General features: G+C 35.1%; 1 protein-coding gene across 6 annotated transcripts in view; it reads right to left on the reverse strand.

Annotated features, from left to right (window-relative positions):
* Cpap1-h (cuticular protein analogous to peritrophins 1-H) overlaps positions 1–26819 on the reverse strand; it is an 86238-nt gene that overhangs the window by 58789 nt on the left and 630 nt on the right. For 3 of the 6 annotated variants that reach the window (XM_074186422.1, XM_074186416.1, XM_074186415.1), the window contains exon 2: positions 7201–7244. In XM_074186422.1, the coding sequence (XP_074042523.1) occupies positions 7201–7240 (40 nt within the window). In that variant the 5' untranslated portion in view covers positions 7241–7244. Of the gene's footprint in view, positions 1–7200; positions 7245–8072; positions 8078–13604; positions 13792–25687; positions 25696–26819 lie in introns of those variants that run through there. The other 3 variants (XM_074186418.1, XM_074186420.1, XM_074186419.1) reach the window with 3 other exon arrangements.

Below are 26819 nucleotides of genomic sequence, written 5' to 3' on the forward strand. Positions count from 1 at the left end.
TCATTTACCAGTGATCACCAAAATCACAGATAATCATCTGAAACCTTGTCTTAGCCTAACCAAACTTACTCAGAATTGAATGCATATCCGCCATTTCTGCAAACGTAACATTGTAGAAAGTTTAATTGTTCTCAACACTTTCAAAATGCGTTATAATCGAAAGCTTTCACTGACAAGTAATTGTTGAAGCAACTGTTTATTATTTATCCATTTCTGAGGTATTTGTCCGTGTGTGTCATAGGGTTTGCTGCACAAACTTCGATACTATGGCTTGTGTATGACTCTTCAACTTTCTGAAAGAACGTTTCCTGCAAGTGGCCGTCGATGAATATATCTCGAGTACTTTCACCATCAACGCTGGTGTTCTCCAGGGATCCATATTGTCTCCAACCTTATTTTTATTGTATATCAAAGACCTATTGGAAAAAACAAGAATCCAATATACTGCTTTGCTGAAGACAGCACACTTGTCTCGTCATTCTATTTGGATTCCAGGACATCAGATACGGAGGCACATCTTCACCAGCAGCAGGAGGTTGTAGATCTTAATTAGGATCTAGAAGTGATTTCAAATTGGGGTGAAAGTAACCACGTTCAATTTAATGCCACAGAAACTCAGGCATGGGTTTTCTTCAAGAAAATAAATGTCTCCGAACCGGATATAATAATGTCAGGTCAGACAATTCCGTTTTCTGCTTCGATAAGTTTGTCGGGGATCAAAATGAACACCAATATGTCTTGACACAATCATATCGCTGAAATTGCGAAGGATGCTTCTCAAAAGCTTGGAACACTGTTCCGAACCAGAAAACTGTGCACACCTCAGCAACTTTTGATGCTTTATAACGCTCAGATCAGACCTTTTTTGGAGTATTGTTCTCATGTATGGAGCTCTGCTCCCAAACATACCCTCAAGTTGCTGGATTCCATCCAGAAAAGAGCCATCCGTCTGATTGGAGACGCGAACATCACGTCCAACCTTGATAGCCTGGAACATTGATGAAAAAAGATGATGAAATCATTTTCACGGAATCAGAGCAACGGAGAATCACCAACATGAACCCCTCTTCCCTAAACTATATGGCCTGATAAAAACACATAAAGAGGATAACCCCATAAGACCGGTAGTTTTGTATATGAATAGTCCGGTTAGAGAACTAGGAATACGTCTTAACAAGTTGTTTAAAAATATTACCAATTCCCACCTCACAGCATTAAAAATTCACTGACTTTAGTAGAAAATATAAGGAACCAAACCACGCCACATAATTCAATTTTAGTTTCATTCGATGTTAAGAGTATGTTCTCCAACATACCGTACAACGAATGTAAGCCCCTCATTTTAGACATTAGATCAAGCCAAAGTAGACCATATCACTTCCTTTGAAGTTTCAACAGCTTTCAATATGTGCAGAGCTCCTTACAGTTCAACAACAAATTCTATAAACAGGATTCAGGTTTATCAATGGGCTCACACCTTAGTCCACTTTTAGCAGACATATTTATGAACAACTTGGAGACCACTATAGTAAACTCCGACCTGGGTAAAAAACATTCATTTTTGGTACAGATATGTAGACGATATTCTTGCCTGTTTCAGAGGTACTACACGACAGCTGAACCAATTATGACATTCATGAACAATCTCAACAGCAATATTCAGTTCACACTGGAAACAGAGATAGAGAAACAGATACATTTCTTAGACCTGGCCATTACACACAATCAGAATAAATTCGAGTTCAATGTTTTTAGAAAACCTAGCTATACAGACATCACCATCCCAAGCGATTTTTTCCATCCAGACAGTCATAAATTAGCAGCCTACAACTCAATGTTGCACAGAACATTCTCACCGCCTTTGTCTGCAGACAATCTAGCTAGGGAAATTGATACAATTACACAGATAGGTCATAATAATGGTTTCAACGCAGATACTATCCAGAAGTTGGTCAGGAAACAAATCACTTACAGATTAATATATCCTCAGGTCAAACAACCAGAAATCAATAAATAGGTAACGCTAACATATTTTGGAAAAAGAACAGAAATAATCGCAGCTTTCTTCAGAAAAAACAATGTGGAAGTAGCATCTGACCACATGCTAGGTTATCTCATTTCCTTTTCAATGCCAAAGATAAGGTCGACAAGTTGGAAAAATCTGGAGTTTATAAGCTTAAGTGTCCGGAGTGTAATAGTTTTTATGTGGGACAATGCGGCCGAAATTTCCAAAAACGGTATGCTGAACATGAAGGGTCCTTCAGACATGGTGATGGAGGTTTCTTCAGATATTTTGGCAAAGTTGCCACCAAACTTCGACCGTGATGCCGCTATGGAGAAGTACCCCGTATCGTACACGCAGAGTATGAACACCGTTTTGGTTCAGGAAATGACTCGTTTCAACGTTTTGTTAACTGCCATCAGGACCAGCTTGAAGAACGTTCAAAAAGCCATTAAAGGTCAGATTGTTATGTCAGTGGATCTGGAAGAAGTTGTCCTTCTATGAAACCTCTGAGAAGTTATGTCGATTTTCTGGCTAGATTGGCCTTTTTACAAAAATGGATGGATGAAGGAGCGCCCCCCACCTTTTGGCTATCAGGATTTTTCTTCACACAAGCTTTCTTAACAGGTGCACAACAAAACTATGCCAGAAAATATACGATTCCTATCGATCTCCTGACTTTCGATTATGAGGTTCATCTAGATCTAAATTCACCGAACCTCCTGCAGATGGTGTCTATGTCTATGGATTGTTTTTAGACGGTGCTCGATGGAATTATGATATAATGGAGTTGTACGAATCCCTTCCGAAGGTTTTATACGATATTGTACCATATTTATGGTTGAAGCCAGTGAAGAGAGACGATCTCCTCCCGAAAAAAACGTATACGTGTCCGTATACGAATTCGACGAATTTTGTAATTGCCATGACTCTGCCATCCTCCCAGCCGCAGGCACACTAGATCATGCGAGGTGGAGCAAAGCTTTGTCAGTTGTCCCAGTAATTAGGAGGGTTTGATTACCTGTACGGATTTTTATATTTCACAGGAAAAAATTATTCGACGTTTTCAAACCATTCCTTGGCATGCAACCACAAGTTTCCGAATCTAAACGATACGGAAATTCTGCACTATGCAAGGAAGGGTTTCAAACTTAATTATTTAGAATCCTTAGAAATTTACAAGCATAAACATTGCGGGTGCAACCTGTTAAATGATCAAATCGATTTAGTTCACTCACTGGTTTTTAAATTGGCACATCCGCATTGTGAACTGTAAATTCAGGAACTCAATCAAGTACCGGAATAGTATATATTGGCGAATGTAATGAATCATTGCTAGTTTATTGTATTAGTTTGAGAATGTCCATATAGGACGAAACTGCAGTAACGTTAGTTACAATTAAAAGTGGTGAAAAACATAGAAATTTTCATTTCTCTTTTCACTATGATCTCCTACCACGTAGTAACGGCTACATCCATCAATTTATTGTTAGAGATTTGTCTGTTTTCTATAGATACTTTCACATGAAGTGTTCTTGGAACATTTGATTCCACCAAGAGCGGTACATATCAGAAATACGCGACGGACTGTGGCTGCTCATCGTTTTGAGATTCAATTCAGTACGCCTCGAACTTCACTGTTTAAGAACTCTTTCATCTGGAGAACACGTTTATGTGGAAAACACTTCCTGAGAACATTTTCCCAAATGGATTTAATTTCCAGCGAATCAAATCCAATGTCAATCCCTACTTTCGCACAGGCACCGCTCTGAGCAAAAAAACATGAACTGCAAGTGTTGAACAGCCAATTAATTAATTTTCAAAGGATAATGAAAAGGAGCATGCATCTCGATAAAAACCGGATTTTTGAAAAAGTGCTACGGGGTTAAAAAAAATTCAAAAATGATGTATCAAACCAATGGTGACTCAATATCAATTAAATTCTAACACATGGAAAAGTTTGGGGGATTTTAGGAGTTCAATTAACCCAATTAATTTTTATGGGCGTAATATATATCGTGGTTCTATATGGACTGGAAAGCCACAACATTTTCATCACAAAATGTTGAACAGTTCATGAAATATTGGAAAAAATTGATTTTGATTTTTTTATTTTTGGAGGGCTTAAATTTTTTTGTGTGTACATTTGCATTGAGATAAGTTATATCCAATCGAGTTATTTTGACCCCAGAATATGTGGTTCAATTTATGACCTACCTTTTTGTTACACCCTGTATATGATAACACTGCAAATTAACAAAAAACTATTTAATGAATGTAATCTAACGTAGTGACTACTATATTTCTTCTATTTGTTCGACATGCTCATAAGAAAACCAGTCTCTTTTCGTACCTGTGGAGAATAAATTTGCTGGCAAATTAAAGTAGACTTTCCATTTCGTTCGACCAGTATCACAAATAGTTCGACTTTTACTTTGTTGGGTATGTACAACAATTATGAAACAAATCAATTATTTCGGTGTCATATGAGCTTTCGCAACGGTTGGCAGGTGGACCGATTAAAGACCAGAAGACAAGATTCGTAGTCCGGGAAGAATATACAAAGAAAGGAAATATCAGAAACTATACCATGCATGTGTTCTGTGGTTTGCAAATCAATACATACAGGGTGTAACTTTGATTTCAGGGAGTGATTCTTTGCCGTGAAAGGTCAAATAAACATGTCCAAAATTGCTTCGTTTTAAAGTTTTAACGAAAAAGCCCTTTTGCATCAATGGCTCAGAAGATATTTAGACGATTATGATCAAACTTGGTATGTTTGATATCAATAATAAGGATCCCCTTTTGATGTAGTCAAATTCAAAAAAGTAATTTCAGTGGCATCGGAAAGAGTTACCTGACTGATATTTATGCTGAAAAACATTGTGGTTCACTTTTTTCTTAAGATGCATCGATTAATCAATTGTAATGACAACTTTCTGGTCTCGTGAGTTTTTTTTGTATCGCATTCAGTTTTCGAGGACAAAAAAATTATTATCTGCGCCTCCATGAGCCATGAAACAAAAAATCTAAAAATGCCTTCATTTCTTCAAATGTTCGGTTTACAGGTAAAAGTTGGTAAACCCCCAGATCTATGTCGACACTCCTAAATCTTTTAACTTCACACAAAAAATTACGGAAAATTACTCTGAAAATTACGGAAAGACATAGAGGAACTGCAGCAAATTTGGAATACTTCAGATAAGTTGGAATACCTTGGATACCTAATTATTATAAGTGCCATCAGCGTTTTCTTCTTGTAAACTTATCGCCACACGCCATACGGAGCTAATGAGCTCTAAAAACCAACCGCCATCTTGACATTCCGGCTGCTAATTTCAAACTTTTTTCGGTAAAAAAGCAATCATTGATGATCATTTACTATGATACATAAAATCTTTGTTGTAATTATTCAAACTAATAAGCGATCTTTTTAGTTAATGGTTTTACTTTTATTTTGTTAATATTTCTGAAATTGAAAATGTGATATGAAATTTTAGGTTAGGATGTCATGTTGTTAATTTGGAATACCGAAAGTGAATAAAATTTGGGATATTCCATCTGTGATTATTGTGACTGATTATTACTTAATAATTATAATAGTGTAAGCTATTTTGTTATAAAAAGTATTACCAAGAGAAGTGAAAACTGTAAAGCTGTTACAAAAATAAGAAATGTATTAGATAGTAAGGAAAAGTGTGAGCAAAGTCGAAGAAAAAAAGGTGATCATAATGTGGAATGATATATTCCAAATTATCTGCACCATAAGTCAAATGAAGCTTTTGGAGTTTTTTAGGTCGATTAAAATTTTAATAATGTTCTTAATTGTTTTGTTCAATCCTGTCTATTATTGAAGTTTAATAATTTTCCAACCATTTGATGTATTTTTTATTGGGCTAAGCCATTTTCTTCTCTACTTATTCCCAAAAAACAAAACCAAATCAGTATTCCAAATTTGCTGCAGTTCCTCTAATTTAATTTTGTTTAATAACTTGAAACATTATTCAAAATTCATTAGTTATTCGCTTTTCATGTTCAGTGTCGTTATCGCTCATACTTTGAGATATAACCTTCGTCCTCGCAGTCAACGTACATACTGATGATGTCCGCCGCAGTTGCAAACGAAACGTTTCGTACTGCAAGTTCGATTCGGTCTCAGCCAACCAGCCCGGATTTTATTCTCATTAATTGAGTCTCCGGCTGTAAAACCATATGTACCTTTATTCAATGTCGTTGTTGATGAGGGACGACACCAAATAATTGAACTGAAAATTTCTCATAAGCAATGTCAATATTCATAATTCTTACATGATCTCACTGTGTGAAGAATCAATCTTTTCTCTCGTTATTATTGATGATTTCAAAATTCAAATCATGTAATCAAATATCGAATCTTCTGAAATGCAAATGTTTCGTCACCAATTGGTGATGTTATGATATAATTATATGTGTACATATATGATTTTTAAAGCTTTGATACCACCACACATAGCATAGCACCATATATGGAATTCAGCTCTATAGTATATTCCGACAGCTCATTCCGACAAAAGTAGGTAACTCATTTTAATGGTGACAATCTTTAAATAATACTAATAATAATAATGAAAATAAAATAAAAAATTTCAGAACAATAATTAGATGTAGACGAAAAGGTGGAAGTATCAGCCTAGGCTGCTTTTCAACTCAACCTTACAAAAAAAATCAGAAAAAACTATATGAGTACTATTTGAGAATCAGGGTATATAGAATCAAAAATACATAAAAATATTCAATCTACTTATTTTAGAACAATTTATCCTCGTATAAATATAAAAGTATAAAAGTCAAATTAAGTTGGTGCCTAAATTTCTAAAAGGTATTTTCCACCTTATTTGTAACCACAGCGTAAATAATTATCATATACAGGTCCGTCTTAATAGCAAATCTACAGTGACTGTAGTAACATTTTCAATTTCTTTCTGAATTTTATATAAAGAGAAGTTCCAAATCTACTTGGGGAAAGTGTTATAAAATTTGGGTGGTGAATATGAAGGTAAGTAAATGGAGTTTTCGGAAGTTATCTAATTTGAGCCATCCTGTTTCTTTAAATTTCATACTAATATGATCAAATTTCCATATGTCATAAGAAAAACGTAAGCAGGAATGAAGTAACATATGTTTGTTAATTAAATTATATTGAAATGAAATGAACTTACCTGCCGATAATAATATCCAAAGGCCTGACGGCCTCTTCATTCTCCTGAAAACAAAAATACTTGTTATCAAAATGTCAGTTATTGTAAATTTAAAGTAAATTAAAAATTTTTTTTTTATGGAACTATTAGAATTTTTGTTGACCCTCCTGCAGACGTGGTATATTCAGTCTACTAATAGTTCAGTAGAAATTAATTGATTATAAAACTTTCGGCTAACCTAAATGCTCCCGGATTTGGATTTTATATGTACAGTGTGATCCACAAAGTGTGCAACAAATGGGAAACTTTTTTATTATCGATTTCTCAGAAAATTTTATTCCTGGCAAAAGTTGGTGCATGTTCCAAAACTATACCAAGTGTACCTGAAATGGCTTTATGACAAACACCATACAGGTTAGGCCAAAAAATATAAAGTTCGTTCAGGAGTAAAGTAACCTTATTTCAAAAAATATAGAAATATGTTGAAGAGAAAAGTTGCTTAGAATCAAAAGTTATGTTCAGATACGAAGTCATGGACCGCTATTCGAATTTTTTTCTTTTGGAAAATTTTGAATTACCCCCATATGATACATATTTTTACTATTTTGATTTAATATGTATTTGAAGTAGCCACAATCAAATAAGTTTAAAGTATTTTTTATCAAATTAAAGTGTATTCGTAAAATTTACTTGGATTTGTATTTTTTTAGGTGACCGTCAACTTCATGTTTGTTTTAACGATATTTAACAGAACTCTAGAATAAAACAAATACTCTTTTTAACGAGGCAAATACTTTACTAAGTATAATGTTCATATGAATAAACTGTCAATAAAAGTATAAAATTTCTTGTATTCTGACAACAATGCCTCAACTAGAACAGATATTAAAAACAATCCAAAATCTATCGCGGATAGCCATGAACAAAAAACACATACGCCCTAAAACAATACTGTAGTTTGATAGTGTGGCTTCTTAAAACTTTCCTGTAAAACGTTTTCATATTTGTCCTTAATTAAAAATGCCTCGCCCAGTATTATTAACGTTAACTGAAAAGGCAGAATTAGTTTTAATATGTGGTGATGGTTATAAAACAATGCGCGAAGCTGCATCAACGAGCGGCATCCAGACAAACAAATTTGTTATTCAAATGTAAGTAGAATTTTAAAGAATTTCAAACAGACCGGCTCACTATAATATAAACATAATACAGAGCGTACGAAACCTGTATGCACAGAAGAAAACCAGCTTGACGTACTTCAAGCAGTAGTAGAAAATCCTAGAAGGTCCACCCAAGAAATTAGTGATTATACTGGCATAAAAAACCTCTGTGAAGCGTATTCTCAAGAAACATAAGTACCATGCTTACAAACCTACATTCATTTGTACATTTCAAGAAAGAGACTATGATTTGAGATATGATTTTTCTATGTGGATACAGAGGGAAATAGAAGAACAACGAGATTTTCATCGATGTATTCTGTTTGGAGATAAGGAAGCTACACTATCAAACTATAGTATTGTTTTAGGGCGTATGTGTTTTTTGTTCATGGCTATCCGCGATAGATTTTGGATTGTTTTTTAATATCTATTCTAGTTGAGACATTGTTGTCAGAATAAAAGAAATTTTATACTTTTATTGACAGTTTATTCATATGAACATTATACTTAGTAAAGTATTTGCCTCGTTAAAAAGAGTATTTGTTTTATTCTAGAGTTCTGTTTAATATCGTTGCAACAAACATGAAGTTGACGGTCACCTAAAAAAGTACAAATCCAAGTAAATTTTACAAATACACTTTAATTTGATAAAAAAATACTTCAGACTGATTTGATTGTGGCTACTTCAAATACATATTATATCAAAATAGTAGAAATATGTATCATACGGGGGTAATTCAAAATTTTCCAAAAGAAAAATAAAATTCGAATAACAAGCCATGACTTCGTATCTGAATACAACTTTAAATTCTAATCAACTTTTCTCTCCAACATATTTCTATATTTTTTGAAATAAGGGTACTTCACTCTTGAACGAACTTTATATTTTTTGGCCTATCCTGTATGGTGTTTGTCATAAAGCCATTTCAGGTACACTTGGTATAGTTTTGGAACATACACCAACTTTCGTCAATTATAAAATTTCCTGAGAAATCGACAATAAAAAAGTTTACCATTTGTTGCAGACTTAGTGGACCACACTGTATACTGAATTGGATTAATAGTTTTCATACTTATGGATTTCAATGTGTTCGAATCAACAACTTTATATCATCCGCAATCAGAGTGATTTCAGGTGTTCCGCAAGGTTCTCACCGCGCCCCCTGCTATTCAACTTGTTTGTCAATGATATAACAAATTGTCTTGTGAACCCAAATTTCCTGAATAATTCTTCATTTACCAAGATTGTGAATAAAAAATAATCATTATTTGAAACTAGGAGAATTTATTTAAAGGTCACCGTTTATTGATATACAGTATTTTTCAGCGGAAACTTTCAAAGTCAATTTCTGTTTAAGTTTTATACGTTTCTTTGAACTGATGGGTACGAAACTTATTCATCAATACGATACCAAGAACAAACGATATGGTTGCGTGTCGCACGACCCATTCACATTACCCTAGATTCCAACATTTTTAAAGGGAAATGTTCACATATTAATGCATTCATCGTTCCAATTTACCATACCGGCAGTTTCTTATGTGGAATACTTATATTCTTATAAATCAGACCTATACATTTCTCAATATACAGTAAACGGCATTACTCGGACACTTTTGATAACTAAAGAACATATGTGAATGAAGAAATAAAGATATTTTGTTAAATTGAATTCTACTGGAACACTTTCTAATAACGGGTTTATACCACATACTTAATAACTAAACCTAAGACTTAGAACTTGAAGTTGAACCGCTAAAAATAAAAAATCAACGGGTGCATGGCAAGTCGTTTATAACTATTGAATATAGGATAAAGAAAAAAACTTTTGTCTAATTTCTACTACGATTTTTATTTGTTACGACCGCAGTGGCAGCGAAGCGCAAAATTTAATGTGGGCAAGGTACATTCCGCGAAGCTCTCTGATGGTGTTAAACAGGGCCGTAGCGAAAAGAAAAACCAGGGGAGGGAATCCAAATTTTCCCAACCCCACCAGCAAAACTTCGAAAAAATTAAAGCCGAATGATTAGTTACTACTATAATATATTAATTTGCTTACTTAGCTATCCAAAGATTGGCTGAATGCTTTTGCCCGTTAGGGTATGCACAAACAAAAATAAATTTTGGTAATTATGAAAATAATAATGGGAATTATTCTACGTTGGACCAAGGTCCTTGGTCTTCCACTATATCCACCATGAAATAAGTAGGGTGAGGGGAACTAAAACTTCCCAAAAGCCTTTGCAAAACATGCCACCGTGGACCAACCTACCCAAGCTAAGGTGTAAGGAATCGTGCAGACAGCCGAATGGCCGCAGGGTGGTATGCGGTCACGAACGATCCCCTTGGGGAACTGGGCGAAACCTTATTGTAATCAGCCTACCTCTGGTAATGCGGGGCTCTGCCAGAGGTGACCAACTCTCCTCTTGCTACTCGTAGGAACACACACGGAAAGGATAAGAAGGATTGGGTTCAAGTATAACATCAGGACCTGCTTCAGATCTGGGAACACTATCCGTAGAACACAAAAACCAGGCCATACATCGGTGAAACTAAGAGGCTATTGAAAGTTCGCATTGCTGAGCACAAGAAACACACACAGCGAGGAGAAACCAGCAAATCCGGAATAGCAGAGCATGTTTGGACTCATCAACATAATATCAAGTAGGCTCAAGCTGAAATCATCCACAAAGAGGAACACTGGTTTAGGAGAGAATTCAAGAAAGCCGCGTATATGTTGTCCAACAACGCATTCAATCAAGCTAGCGTAGGGATACGTAACATATGGAAACCTCTTATCAAGCGAAAAACGACCAACTTCCGCCAAACGGTCATCTCCCGCTAAAACCAATGAAGCGGAAAGAGGAAAGAGGGGATAGGTGAAACGTGAAAGCATCCGAAATAGTCAGATCTCAGAGGAATACGTCCAGTTATCACCCGAAGACGATTGTGGATACTAACAATCGAAACGTCGTGACGTAACTTGGTTTGGAATCTTTTTAATTTTTATTTTTATTCTTATTTTTCATTTTTGTTAATAATTTTCAGCTTTTATTATTCAAATTGCAGAAAAAAGTCATACGAATAATAGCTCAAGCTGGCTTCAAGGACCACTGCAGACCATTATTTAAAAAATTAAATATATTAACACTACCATCAGTTTTTATATTACAATGCGTGATGTACATTAAAGAAAATGAGAATTCACTATCTCTAAATTCATCATATCACTACTACAACACCAGAAATAAAAATTTATTGAGTATTCCCTACCATAGAATGAAAAGAACTCAGCAGCCAACAAATTATACTGCTCTGAAACTTTTCAATAAATTACCAAATGGATTAAAAAATGCTCCGATAAAAAGATTCAAAGCTGCAGTTATGGAAATTTTACTGTATAATGCTTTCTACAATCTCGACGAATTTTTTTACTTCTCTTTTGATGAAATACAACCATAATCCACTGAAATTGTTAATAATTTTGTTGAAAGTTTCTCAGATACTGTAAATGTCATGTACTGTTTGTCACTAAACTATATGTCGTTTACTTTTTCTATGTTTTACACTGAATCTACGTTCTACACATATACTTATACCTCTGTTATGACAACCTTAAATGTACTTTATACATACTTGGGCTAATAAATTATGATTATGATTATTAATATTTCAATTTTTTATTTTCTGGTTGTAGCTTGTATGTTATTTCCTTGTAATTTCAGTTTTTTGTTTGAATAAAATTGTTGTTTTCGGTTAATCTTTTATTTTTTTCAGGGATTCCAAATCAATATATATTATATTAGACAATGGAAGTCCGAACTGATGAAATAAATAACTAAGAGCTTAGGGCAAAACGAATATGGATATACGTGTCAGATTGAATTAAATATTTACAGCTGTCATTGATCATAGAAATGATCATAGAAATCGGATGTCCGCCATTGAGGATGACAGTGTTCCATGTGAGTAAAATTTTACTTCTTTCATTTATTATATTGTGTAGGAATTCTGTGAATGATATCTGACTCGATTCCATTACGAATGTTTGGAATAGAAACGGAATAGAGAAAAGTGTTTTTCGTATAATTCACGGCTCATATAAAAGTATTTGTTTCAAAGCATGTTTATATGAAAATAGCTTTTTCGAAAGAACTGTTTCTTCCAGTTTGTGTCTGAAAATTATTTCTATGATGAAAGATATACCCCTTTCAATTCAAACTGAATTAGTTTTTTAGAACATCATTTGGTATTAATAACTTCTTGAAGGCTCGAAGTATATAATTTTTTAAAGGTAATTTAATGTCGGCAGATCTGAAGTAGAAACAAATTGAATTTTAAATGCGCGACGTTAGTGTTATTAAAATAACAGGAAATTCCATCTCATTGACAATTCATTTCGAAGAAACCTCTCGTGTTTTGAATAAATAATTGAAGAATAAATATCGCTTGGAAAACATGAACAGCTCTGATTTCGAATGGATTCTTTTAAATACGATTATTGAAAAGTAATGACAACTGGCAAGTGATATCGAATAGTTTCATGCAGTCACTAATTCGATAATTATGTGAAATCACGGCACTCTATAATTATTTGGATCACTACTACTGTCTATTATACCACAACGGTATAACATGATTATCATTTCACTTGTCAGAACTTTCCTAATAAGCATCATTTAAAGTTAAAAATAATTAAAGGCTTTATGATGTATATACATCTGAGGTGGACAGGATGGAGGACAGGATGGACGATGACCTAGGAGGACAGCTCCTTAGGAGAATGTAGTAGAAGTGCTGTGGGCCTACAGTCACCCTCCCTACTCTACATATACAGATGTATATACATAAATTCCCAAGCGATTGAATTTTGTGTGTAGCAGAAAGATCGGAAAGTTTCGTTTCCCTATCGATGATGAGAGGCCCGTCAACATTGAATTGATAACAACCTCGATGATGAAGTTGAACATTTTCAAGGTTGTTCTCAGTTTTTTTACAGTTTGAATGCTTCAAGTATTCAATTCAATTACCATACCTTCAATTTACATGAATTTTCAAACCTTCTGGCAGATTTTTTGTATTAGTTTTTCCATTCTTCAGTTAAAAATTTCGAGCAGATATTGCAGTCGTAGACAAGAGAAAATAAAAACACTTTTTTTCTGTTCACGCTTTCGAAACTTTATTACTTCTTTCTCAGAAACTCTATAGGTATAAAGGTGTAAAATTGTAGGGAACACATTCAAATAGGTGAGATTGGTACTTACCAAAAATGAGGTTAAACATAAGAAGCCTCAAGAAACATTTAATTGTGGCACACATTAATCAAATAGGATGAGGAAAATATTGAAAATTTGTATTAATCATATGGATGGTAACATATTTAAGAAACACTCATTGAGTTATCTATATATTATATTTAGAATTTTGTCACTGTAAAGAACCATCTTGGTGGACGCATGGAGGACATGTCACTGCCAATTGTCATGTCAAAAATATGTGAAATGAAAATGTAATCGATCCGTGATCATGAAACATGGTACATAAAATTTGACATAGATGTCACAGAAAGAACATGTACCAACAAAATTTTCGAAAAATATGAAATATGAAAGATCTACAACAATCTTAGCAGTTGTTTGGCGGGAGATTTGAAAAATCTGAATGGATAAATCCAATTTTCAGGTAGTAAGTAGAAATAATGTAATTGAGAAATTTCATTAAATTTTGACATAATTTAATATGTATGATGGAATTGGCAGATACTCGATAAAAATCCATAACGTATTCAAAAAAACACTTTATTGTGAGTGTTTTTAGAATAATTTAATATGCCAATAGCTAATAATTCATCATACAATATTCTTCTCTTACTTTTATTCGTAGATTTTCATAGGGGTTTTATAGTCATTTGATGAAAATGTTGGCAAATTTTCTAAAGTATAAATTTTTAAGATCCTATCTTTTAACCAAAAGAGATACAAGAGAAAATACATATGGTTTTAACTCTCAAACACTTAACCTGTTCATCTCTATCAAAGTCACACATCAATGATTCATTGAATGAAAATTAGGAAGAAATTTCTCTAGAAAGTTCTTGCAAATTTGAAAATTGTTTGAAAATAGTGATGTTTTTTAATGGCACCTTTGTCTCTGATAATAGTTGCTATTTCCACACTTCATAGAAGTCTACTTTTTTGTACATCCTAGACTTCACGATTTTCGTTATCAAGTTGCCTAAAATCCGATCAGATTTTTTTAAATTTGAATCTGAATAACAATGAGCGTATACTTATTATTGTAATAAACAGTAAAATCTTCGACTTTCTACTCCCGAATTGATATCACAAAAATCCGCAAAAATGGTCCAAAACTCATGATCCGTTTCTAGACCATTATAGGTACATTACACCAATTTTATCTTTCGCTATGCCTTCAACTGATCAAAGTGGCAATGGAGTAACGAAACAACTTTTACTTTCATTATAGTCTCGCCTTACAGGTTTGGTTATAATTGATAGTTATGCTGTCCGCTATCTATCTCTATCGCGTACGAGACTGATTTACATTTCTGTAAAATGTCCATATGCGTAAGACAGCAAATATAGCTTTATAGTTTGCGATACTGGTTATAGTAGATCCAATTATTGAATTAGCTAGGAGAAGGAGAAAAGTTAATGTTACCGATTTCCTAGACATTAAAATATTTTTTGGTGGAAACACTAGCAAAAAGATCACAATAATTGAATTATAAAATGTAATACATTGGGCTTCTGCGTAACAACATAATAAAAATATCCAATAGTAATAGATTCTAATCCAAAAACAAGCAATTATCCCAATCACCAGAAATGCAATACTCTTTAGGAGATGAAGAAAACTGAAAACGACAACTTGGTTAGTGAACGCGCGTCGAGAAGAGTATCGCTTTTCTGATGATTGGGGCAATTGCTTGTTTTTAGATTTATTCTACGCTGGAAGTTCCCGTTTTCCATTTTATTAGTAATAGATTTATTACGAAAGTACTAAAACTGGCAACCATGCCTATGGATTAGAAATAGGAAAACAGTGCATTCGCTAAGATTCTGTGACAAATGAGAAGAAGAAAATGACAAGTGTGCACTTTTGGCCAATATTTTTCCCACAGAACTATAACTTTGAGTTCTGTGATTTTTCCTTCAGTTTGGGCACAATTGAAAATCCCTAAATAACAATACTGAAAGTGACACCTCCATAAAATAGGCAGATCGATCAGTCGCAGCTGCTGCAACTCTACCTACCTCTGAAACTGCAGAGCAATTGCTTTGCGAGTGTCAAGCTCTGGTATGAAAAGACTCAAGTTTCTTTAAGGGATAATGCCCTGTAATATCAAGAAATTGTCTCTCAAGAATCTCATTAACTTCGATAGAAATATCTGCATTTCGGGGCTCGAATAGAATGAGGTTTTGTACAAAATGCCTTAGGTATACCAATCCCTAAAATATACATTGATGGTATGAGCGTCATTATTTATTTTCTCTAGCGTTGGGTAGGTACACATAAATAAGAATCAACTTTGCCAGCAAGTCGCTGAACTTCCGGTCCGCATTCAATTCTTATTATAAATATGCATTGAATGCGGAAGCCCAACCTGTTTGTCAGTAGGAATAGTCCTTCATGCCTGAAACTACTGAAATTTGTGCCATTAAATCTATATAATTTGCATTTTAACGGTTCCGCAAATGTTCTTTGAGTATTATTAAGGTATTGAACTGGAATAATTATGTGAACTCAACTACTTCTTTTTTATCTTCTTATAAAGTCCGGACCCGTTCCTTGCATATCTGAATAGGTTTCTTGGAATTCCGATATTGACACGAAGTTTCTGTGAGAGATATGCAGTTGCTTCGGATCTTTCATTTATGTCTGCACACCACAAATCCACTCTTTTATATTCAATGTATTTGATCACCTGTGACAGACACAAACGACTTCTACGAAAACTTCTTGCATATTGATTTTGTTGGTTATTGTTCGTATCTGGTGTTTGTCGGAGTATCCAGTTGTTTTCCAATGTAAATTCAATAATTCATTTAAAAAATTGTACTAACTGGTATAGTAATACAAACGATGAACGATATATATTTTAATTAAAACTAACCCGCCACTACATTACAAGAACACACAGTATACCGGGAAGATGACCTACAAGAAGGAAAGCGTGTTAACCTAACCTAACTTTATATACTCTTTCACAAAGAAGAAGAACTATGGTTATAACATCGTGAAGTATGCTTGGAATGTTTGCTTAGAGAAATATTGATATGACAACCGTCATCTAGAACAGTAATGGTACGGGTAGCAAGGGGGAGAAGCAGGGAGGAGTTTTGTCCCCACTGTTATGGAACCTAGTAATGAAGGAGTTACCCGTCTTTGGCCCATATTGAACACAAAGTACGGGACTACGTAGATGACTTAGTCATCCTAGCTCAAGGAAATATTATAATATAATGTCATGGACCGATGTAGAAACGCTGAATATAAGCGCAACGAAATGACCATAGTAGTGTTTATCAAGAAAGTCACAACAGTGGACCTAGGATCTCTAAAACGTCGTGGTGAAGAGATAAATTCGTCGGTGAAGGTCGAATATCTGGGAGTGCCAGATTTCAGGCTGAATTGGAACCATCATCTAGGAAAAGTTCTAAGAATGCCGGAGGTAACAATGATACTGGCCATAATCCCTTGAGGAAAGACATGGGGGCTCAAACCCGACATGATGTTTTGGCTCTACACCGTGGTTATGGAACCCATGATATTGGTAGACAGAAATTAAAAAAACGATAGGTAATGCTATTAATAAACTAAGCAGAAGGCAAAGTCTTGCATGTTTGGGAATTATGGAAACAATGAAAACCACTCATATAGTTGCGTTGGAGGTGCTCCTCTACATTTTCTAACTGAAAAACTCACTGAGTTATATGAGGTATCGTGCAAAACACAAATTTTGGAATATGTGGAGGAAGGAACATTAAACACGTTCTCGGACCACATGACACCGATATAACTTTGTGGCCGATGTCTCAAACAGCAAAGAGTGGAGGATGAACAGTCATTCCTTGAACATTTTCGGTAGACCAGTCGAAAACCGAACATGGGACGAGAGCTGGCATTTGTCGTGCTGGGAGAAATCTACATATCGGCTACTCACTCGGTCAGTAAGCACCAGTCTTCCAGGAATTCCTTGTGATGCGTAGGGATAATTAATTTGGGGCTTCAACAATGATCGGATCAATAGCCAGGATACACTTGAGGCACTGATGGACGCAAAAGTGACATCGAGACTAGTCTGAGAATGCCGTAAAAACTGCGGAAACTAGCGGACAGATTGACTATATACTTAGTGCCAGGATTCTCTGGTATCGCAGGCAACAGAAAAAATTGTTGGGTGTGCCAGAGACGGATGAGTGTGACAGGACCATATATAGGCCCTGAACCAGCAGTGGAGGGTTAGGTTAGATTAAAAGTGAGTGGCTCGCAAGGCTCACACCTATTCCCACTCCACCAAATTAACCCAGCTTCTTTACGAAGCCGATTAGTTTATATGGTGAATGATCTTTTAGGTCAAATGGTGAGAGTGCGGCTCTGACAAACTCTGGAAACCTGATTTGGTCCGCAGCGGGGTAGTCACGAAGTATGAACTTTGCTGTTTCATCAATCAGACGACAGTGACCTGTGAGAAGGCCTGTTAGACGTCATAGTTCATTCATACTGTAGTGCAACAACTGTTTGGTTTCAAGCATCGAAGAGTGGATTAACGCCTTGGAGCGAGCCAATCCTGGTTTTGCGAGAAGTCCATAAATCTTCTTGCCATCCAGGTGTTCAATGTTTGTTTGGCAAAGCCTGAAGCGATGCCAATGACAGGTTCTGGTTCGATGAAGCTGCTTACAGCACCCTTTTTGGCAGGGAAGTCAGCAGCCCCATTGCCTTCCAGGCCAGTATGGCCAGGAATCCAGAGCAGATACAATTTGTTGAGTCTTCCTATTGAGGAGTAATTTTTGGCAATTTTTTACCAATTTAGACGTTACTCGGTAGGAGCCAAGAACTTCCAACGCCGCTTGAATGTCCGATAATATTTTTAGACTTGTGTATGAGGTTAGATTCTACCAATATATCCGCACACAATTCAATAGCATAGATTTCCTCTTGAAATACAGTCGCATAGGTCCCTAGGCAGGTTGATATTTCTGTCCTGGTTCTGCGACTGAAAACACCTGCATCAGAACCGGAAGGTGGTTTTGATCCATCTGTGAACCAACAACTACCTGCTCTTAATATTTCCTTCTCCCGGAGGATTCAGTCCCCTCTACTCGGGAATAGTACTGTATAAGGCAGTCCGTATTTGACAATTGGAGGCAAAATGTCAGCAAAAAAATGCCCCTATATGCAAAGGTGATACATTTCTGCACGGCACGTTTCCTAAATACCGTCCTAAAATCAAACGAATTTGTTCGGTCTCAAAATCTTGCTATCGAAATTATTATGTTTATCAAGTGAATCTTAATTTATTAGTATTCAGCCTAGAGTTGCCAGCTCTAAAATTTGTATAACAAAACAGACTGTTTTGTGGCATTATTTTTATTTTATGTATTGTTAACTAATATTGTTTACGTTATTAAATTTTTCTCATTATTCCTAATCGGGGTTTTCCAGATAATTCTCAAATGTACGGGTCTTTTTTAATCCACTTATCCTCATAAAATTCAATATTCTCGACTATATTTTCTCAAGCAACCCGTACATTTAAGTCTACGAGTATTTCACGCAAATATTGTAAGCTACAAATAAAATAGCTAAATTTTTTAATTACTTAATTTTTCCTTGTATCCCTTATCTTGGGAATTACCCGCTATCATGATCTCTCCTAACTATGTTAATTCAAACCTTTGTTTATCCCTCCAAAGATCAATCTGAAATCTCTTCTGTATCTATCGATGTGAAACATTGCCATTTTTGTAAAACTCATTCATTTACGTTTCAAACCTTGTAAGAGTACAGTTAGAATTAAATCTTGTCTTGTCTACACTACATCTATAGTCTATTTCAAAAGAGTGTAGAGTAATAAAATCTCATTAAGTATTCAAAAGCGCTACAGGGTGATCCGTCAATAAATTCTGTCACTTCCTTAGTCCGCATTGCAAAATTATGTCGTTTCATAAAGAGCAGGTAGGTATCACCCTGTTTTAAGGGATTTGTCCATTGTTATCGACGGATAAATACTGAGCCAGAGGCGCGCTAGTGGGATAATTGCCAAAAGAATATGCATTCATAAAAATTATATTAAAGGAAATAAAAATTTAATACAGCAGAACAGTGTTATTAAAAAAATATAAAATGTAACAATAAAATATATACGAACCGAAATCGGGAAATACTCACAAACACACACGAACGAACTTTACGTATTGAAACACTTGTGGGGACTTTAAATCAATTCATTCACAAAAACGACAAGAACTTTACTGGATACGTTATTACAATTTGACACTTGAACAATACTAAAACTGTGAACTTCCCTTAACGTTTAACAACACTCTATTTATACCCTAATTGAATGTTCTAGAGATTACTAGGTACAATTTTCGAGAACCTTCCGAGAAAATAATTATTCAGACTACCCTTAATTCTAAACCCTAACCTAAGCAAAAGTGTCACTGTCACTGATACACTGGTCTCTGTCCAGATTGCTTATCCCGCTACAGTATATTTACAATTCAATTAAATTATTCTACATCAGTATAGTCTTCATCCGAAGAACTGTCATCATCCCCTGGTGTTATAATTATAGGGTCAACCACCTGATCGACCAAGTTGTCCAGTTCCCACATTTTATCTTCCTCTTTTAAAACATGCTGGATTGCTTTTTGCCAGTTTTCTGATGTGATTTCCATAATGGCTTGATCAAACAATACCTTGACATCTTTCATTTTAAATGTGGTATTGTGCCTTGCAACATATCCTTTAACTTGTGCCCATATAAGTTCTATAGGATTTAATTCGCAATGATATGGCGGTAGGCGCAGCACAGTTACTTTATACTTTTCTGCTACATCTTCTACGGCATATTTCATGAAGCGAGATTTATGTTGTTTCACTATGGCTAGTAGTTCCTTCTTTACTGAATTCGTCTCAAACTGAATACCTTTATTTGACAGCCAGTTAATAATTTATAACTTTTTCGCAAACAGATAGCGGAGAATTTTTTACACTTCTTTTCTTTGGAGTAAATGTCCCCATTTTATAACTTTTTCACTATTTCTATATCACAATATCACTGTACGTTTAATTGGTGTAGTAACAATTACTATTATAACTCGAATGTTTAAGACACCATTACAATATATTTAAACCCTTTTTCTTAATTACCTGGGTTTAATAGGTATTGCATGATTGGTGGGCAGGGTCAAAAAGGGATTATTATAATGACATGGCACCTCGGAACTAAGTGTTAACCCTTTTTTGAGAAATCATGCTCAAGTATATGAACCCAAATTGCATATTAAATAAGTTTACAAGAACCACTAAAATTAATCTTAATCTTTTTTTAAGAAATTTTACTTACCTAAATACATGTAGGTACTTAGTTTTAGACCAAATTACTTCCCAAAAATGGCCTTTTATTATTATCTATGTCTGTAATTTTTAATTTACTTTAATTATTAAGTTTAATAATCCTAAGATTTGCCTACGCCCATGGACGACAACGAAATTCAGGCAAATTTTATGACACTTCATGATTTATTACTCTACACTCTTTTGAAATAGACTATAACTACACACATCGGAAAAGTCTAGGGATATTTTTAAAAATGACAATAATTTTTTTTTAGATCGCTTTAGGGAAAAAAAGTTGACGGGTGATTATTAAACGAATGTAACTTACAACAAAATTTATTGAATGGTCAAAAATACTGAGTGCGCATATAAGCAAAACTAAAAAAAAAATATGGCTCTCCTTTGGCACCCCGAAAAAAAATCATATTACAAAAAAAATTGGAATCAGTACAAAGTATGGCCTCCACGCTGGTTTATTACGGCCCTACATCTATCGTGCATCGACAAAATGAGATTTACATTTGCCCATTCAGCGATTGCTCTCTCAATTGAAACGTTGTGTGAATGTTCCCCATATGCTTCATGGAAGCATGTCCCACACATGCTCGATGGGATTCAGGTCCGGTGATTGTACTGGCCATTGCAATACATCAACTCCTTCGTTGGTGAGCCAGTCAGTCACTAGACGCGCGACATGTGGACGAGCATTATCGTGCATTAGGTGGAAGTTTTCACCAACAGCACCACCAAACGGACGGACGATAAGTAGAAGAATGGTGTCGAGGTACTGTTGAGCTGTGAGGGAGCGATTTGGAAAAACGAGATCGGTTCTGCCGCCAATCATGATTCCGCCCCATAGCATTACTGTTCCACCTCTTTATGTGTGGACTTCCTTGACGTGTCTCAAACGTTCATTATTTCCAGGTCGTCTCCACAGTCTTACTCGACGAGAATCTGGATGAAATCCAAATCTGGATTCGTCTGTAAACAGAACTGTGGGCCAATCATTTGCATCCCAGTTTTGATGTTCTTGACACCACTCTAATCTTCTACCGCGATTGCCTCTCGACAAAGGTGGACATCTAAGTGGCCTTCTGTTGTGGAGATCTGCTTCATGCAGTCGATTTCTGACAGTATCACGACGAATGGTTACCTGGTGCGTCTGCTGCAACACGTTAACCAACTCAGGTGCTGTGATTGTCGGTTGTCTTCTTGCGGTTAAGACCAAAAATCGGTCTTGAACTGCAGTTGTAGCGCGTCCTCGCCCTGGATGTTGTTCGGATGGACTGCCAGTTTCACGGAAACGCCGCCACAATCGACTGATAACACTTTGGGAGACCCCCAAACGAAGAGCTACATCATTTTGTCGCATGCCACCTTGAAGAAGCCCTACAGCTCTATTCATCTCAGCCAATGGTAAGTGATGGCGTTCCATGTTAAAGCACAATATTTCCAGTTTAATTGCTGAGCAAGAACTGCATAGAATGTACAAACTCGACACTTTCAGATTATTCATTTTAGCCGAAAACCTACAATTTGTAAAAAACTTGATAAAAGATTAGTTACCGTTTTTGCAGGCTTTGTTCAACCCATAGAAATCTACAGGGTGGTCGAGTGTACCAATTTAATCGAAATTAAACGACCTCATGCATTTATTTTTATGATATTTAGTATGTTATAAAAATATTCCTAGACTTTTTCGATGTGTGTAGTTATTTTTCTTATCCTATCATTTCACAAGAGATAGTGTAATTCTTGTGTTAGGAATCACACGTTGAAAGGTGAGACCTCGTTAGTCCTTAGCTCCCACAAGTTCTGAGAGTTGTCGTTCGTATGGGGGCGGCAGCTGATTAACGGAAAAACAGATTTTAAACAGATTTTAAACAGATCAAGCATTTCATACTCACGATAAAACAATCGTGGGTCAAAACAGAATTGATTGTCGAAGTTCAGCCTTGCCCACCATACTCCCTAGACCCCTCTGCAACCGACTACCATATTTTCAAGCAGTTCGATAACTTTCTCCCGCTAAAACCTTTGCCAATCAGGTCCATGTAAAAAACGGCATTCGTCAACTTCTTCGAATCCCAAGCAGACAATGTTTATGCTGATGGAATTATTCGACTTGTTATGTTGGTAGAAGTGCACTGACTCAAATGGCGCTTTCGAATAAATTGAAATATTAACGTTTTAAGTAGACTCATAGAAACGGACAAACATTTTGAAACGAGTATCTTGTCAAATAAAACGTTGAAATCGTATCTAACAATTTGGAATATTTGTGGGGTAGTGATAGCACAATTTTTGGTAATTCTGTCTCTTGATTTCCGTATTGTCCCCAGGTAGCGTAACATGAACTCTCGACCTCAAAAAAACGAGAGGAGTCAAATCTGGTGAAAGAGCACGCCAACCAATCCTTTGAAGAAATAAAAAAATGTGGGGATCATCATTTCGTTAGAAAACAATTGGATTTTCAAATTCATTTTGATTTTTGAATAAGTGTTCATTGAGATATTACAGTTCTGTCACTTTTGAATCGACCTTATACTTTATGTATCTTTGAGTATCTCGTCAAATGAAACGTTGAAATCCACTCTTCAACTCCAAAAATACTACTAAGTATACTAGGTAACGAGACAATCTGCATTTCTCTTCAAACATTCCTTCAATACTATGCAATTACATGCAATGAATGACATTATGATATTATGTATATAAGTATTATGTGTCTCCAATTTAAGTCTGACATAATCGAATGTTATGGCAACAATTCATGGGCCGAGTATGCAGAAGAAAGTAGCCTTAATCCCAATGGATTTGTCATTAGCGCTTTCTAAAACCCAGATTTGTCAGCCAAATATTAATCATTGCTAAATGATAAACATTAATAAATATTTAGGAATTATCTACGAAGAGTAAAATGTTTGTTAATTAGTCAACTATCATTATATAACTTGCCATCACTTTTGGAATTTACAATTCACAACAACTCTTGAAAGCATTATGAAACAGTCCTCAAAATCTTTCCTTGATATCATGAAGTAAGTATTAGCTGAAAAATTGACATGTTTATGAAATATTTAATCAATTCACTTATTTTCAACTATTATTTGTTTAAAAAGTTGACACCAGTACCAAAAAACGGAGTGTTAGTGATCCTACACGGGAAAGCGCTGTTTCGACCCGCCCTAGGTCTCATCAGTGATGCTGCTGAACCATGAAATCATTCTGGATCCTACTGACTCGAAGGACAAACCTGAGAAATAAAGACGATGACGACTCCCCCTATAGAAGATCAATCCACGAATATCAAACATAAACGAGGCTTCGCAACAATGCTCAAAAAGCGCCTGAACTGCGCATTTCTGTCGCATTTTACTTTTTGTGCAATTTCACCGCAAGGTATATCAGACCCAATACGATTCAATATTGTACTTCAACAGTTTTCTTGCAAACAATCAAAACGGTTTGACCGGTTTCACATAATAATTTTCTGACAGGGATTGTCACGCAGGTAGCTATAGCTGCAGGGGTCTTCTGACTGAAGCCATATGTAACGTATTCAAAAAACACTTCATTGTGAGGTTTCCACTGAACAGTTTTACAAAAACGCAACATGAAACGCCTGAAGAAGCCATGCAATGGCTTCTTCAGGCGTTTCTTTACCGTATGTTTACAAGGCGATAACTAACATATACACAAAGGCAGCTGTAGCTACCTGCGTGATCTTCTTATTCGGGAGTTCTTTCACTCATGAAACATCTATTTTGTATAAGAATTATCGAGCAGAGATATCACGCAGATAGCTGTAGCTGCTAGGGGTCTTCTGGCTGAAGCCAGCTATAGCTACCCACGTGACATCCCTGTCCGAGGTTCTGTCCTGTATGTTATAAAACATATATTTTGTATGATAATTTTCAGACCAGGATATCACGCAGATAGCTATAGCTGCCAGGGGTCTTCTGACGGAAGCATATGTTTAAAAGGCGATAACTAACATATCCACGAAGGCAGCTATAGCTACCTGTGTGACCTTCTCGTCCGGAAGTTTTCTCTCTCACTAAAAAATCTAATTTGTATAATAAACGAAACGAGTGTCTGCAGTTTGTCAATCAATTTTCTTTTATGTAATGGAATTGGCCAATATTTGATAAAAATTCATATCGTTTTCAAGTAACAATTTATCTTGAGATTTTCAATGAATGGTTTACAAAACTGAAACACTAATTTGTTTTACTATACAACTTCTTCAGGCGTGTTGAGTATGAATACGCCTACGGAAGCTATCGTATAGTGAAACATATGTTGCGATTTTGTGAAAACTTTAATATATCTTTCTTTTTTTGAGGGATGGTCCGTTATTTTTAGATTATAGTGAATAATAATTTTGACAAAATGGTTTAGGCTTTCACGGCTGAGGTTTTCAGTGTCATTGTTTTTCAGAGGTTTAACCACCATGGCTTGCTGTCCAGGTTTAACCATCATGGCTTGCTGTCCATGATGGTTAAACCTCTGAAGAAGCTAGCCACTCGCGCCAGCGAAACGTCAGGAAGAAATTCCAAAAATCCACGGCTTTCAAACTCGAAAAGTAATGACACTGAATAATAATTTTGTTAAATTCTGACTTTACTTCCAGAATTTTTGTTGAATTCAAACTTCAAACTCGGAATTTTAGTGAATTCTGAGTAAGAACTCGGAATTTTAATTTTATTGAATACCGACTTTAAATTCGAAATTTTGGTGAATTTCAATTTTGAATCCAAAATTTTGTTAAATTCTGACTTTGAACTAGTAATTATGGTCGGATTTTTTGAAATCATGACTTCAAACTCGCAATTTTAGTGAATTCCAACTTTAAACTAGAAAGTTTCTCGAATACCGATTTTGAACTCGGAATTTTAGAAGACTTTGAACTCAGGCTTTTATAAAATTCCGACATTTAACTCGAAATTTTGTCAAATTCCGACTTTGAACTAAGACTTTTACTAGATTATAACTTTAAACTCGGAATTTTCCAATTATGACTTCAAACTTAGAGTAAATTCTTACTTTGAACTCGAAATTTTGTCAAATCAGGTCTTCAAACTCCAAATTTCATTGAATTTCATCTTTAAACTTGGAATTTTTGTAAATTCTAACTTTGAACTCGGAATTTTGGAAAATTCCGTCTTTGAACTAGGACTTTTGCTAAATTATGACTTTCAAGTCGGAATTTTTTAATCATGACTTCAAACTTGAAGTGAATTCCAACTTTGAACTCGAAATTTTGTTGAATCATTACTTCAAACTCGGCATTTTCTCCAATTCCAATTTTAAACGCGGAATTTTTGTAAATTCTAACTTTGAACTCAGAATTTAGAGAATTTCTGACTTTGAACTGTAACTTTTCCTAAATTATAGCTCCAAACTCGGATTTTTCTCTAAATTAAGACTTCAAATTCCAGAATTTTTTCAAATCCCAACTTTAACTCAAAATTTTGTTAAATTCCGACTTTGAATTCAAATTTTTGTTGAACTTTGAATTCAAAATCAGAATTTTTTGATTTATGACTTCAAACCTGAAGTAAATTCCTACTTTGAGATTAAAACTTTGTTAAATTAGGACTGTAAAACTCTGAATTTTATTGAATTTCGACTTTAATATCGGAATTTTAGTAAATTCTTACTTTGAACTAGAAATTTTGTTAAATTCTGCCTTTGATCTCAGATTTTTCTTAAATTGTGACTTTGAACACGGAATTTTTTGAATTATGAATTCAAACTTGTAAATTTCTACTTGGATCTCGAAACTTTGTTGAATTATGACTTTAAAACTTTTTTAATGTCGGAATTTCAGTAAATTCTTACTTTGAACTGGAAATTTTGTTATACTCCGGCTTTGGACTCGA

This window comes from Leptinotarsa decemlineata, unplaced genomic scaffold (genome assembly GCF_025532065.1).
Source record: "Leptinotarsa decemlineata unplaced genomic scaffold, Ldec_3_MD MMD2_tig00078422_RagTag_RagTag, whole genome shotgun sequence".
Lineage (NCBI taxonomy): Eukaryota > Metazoa > Arthropoda > Insecta > Coleoptera > Chrysomelidae > Leptinotarsa > Leptinotarsa decemlineata.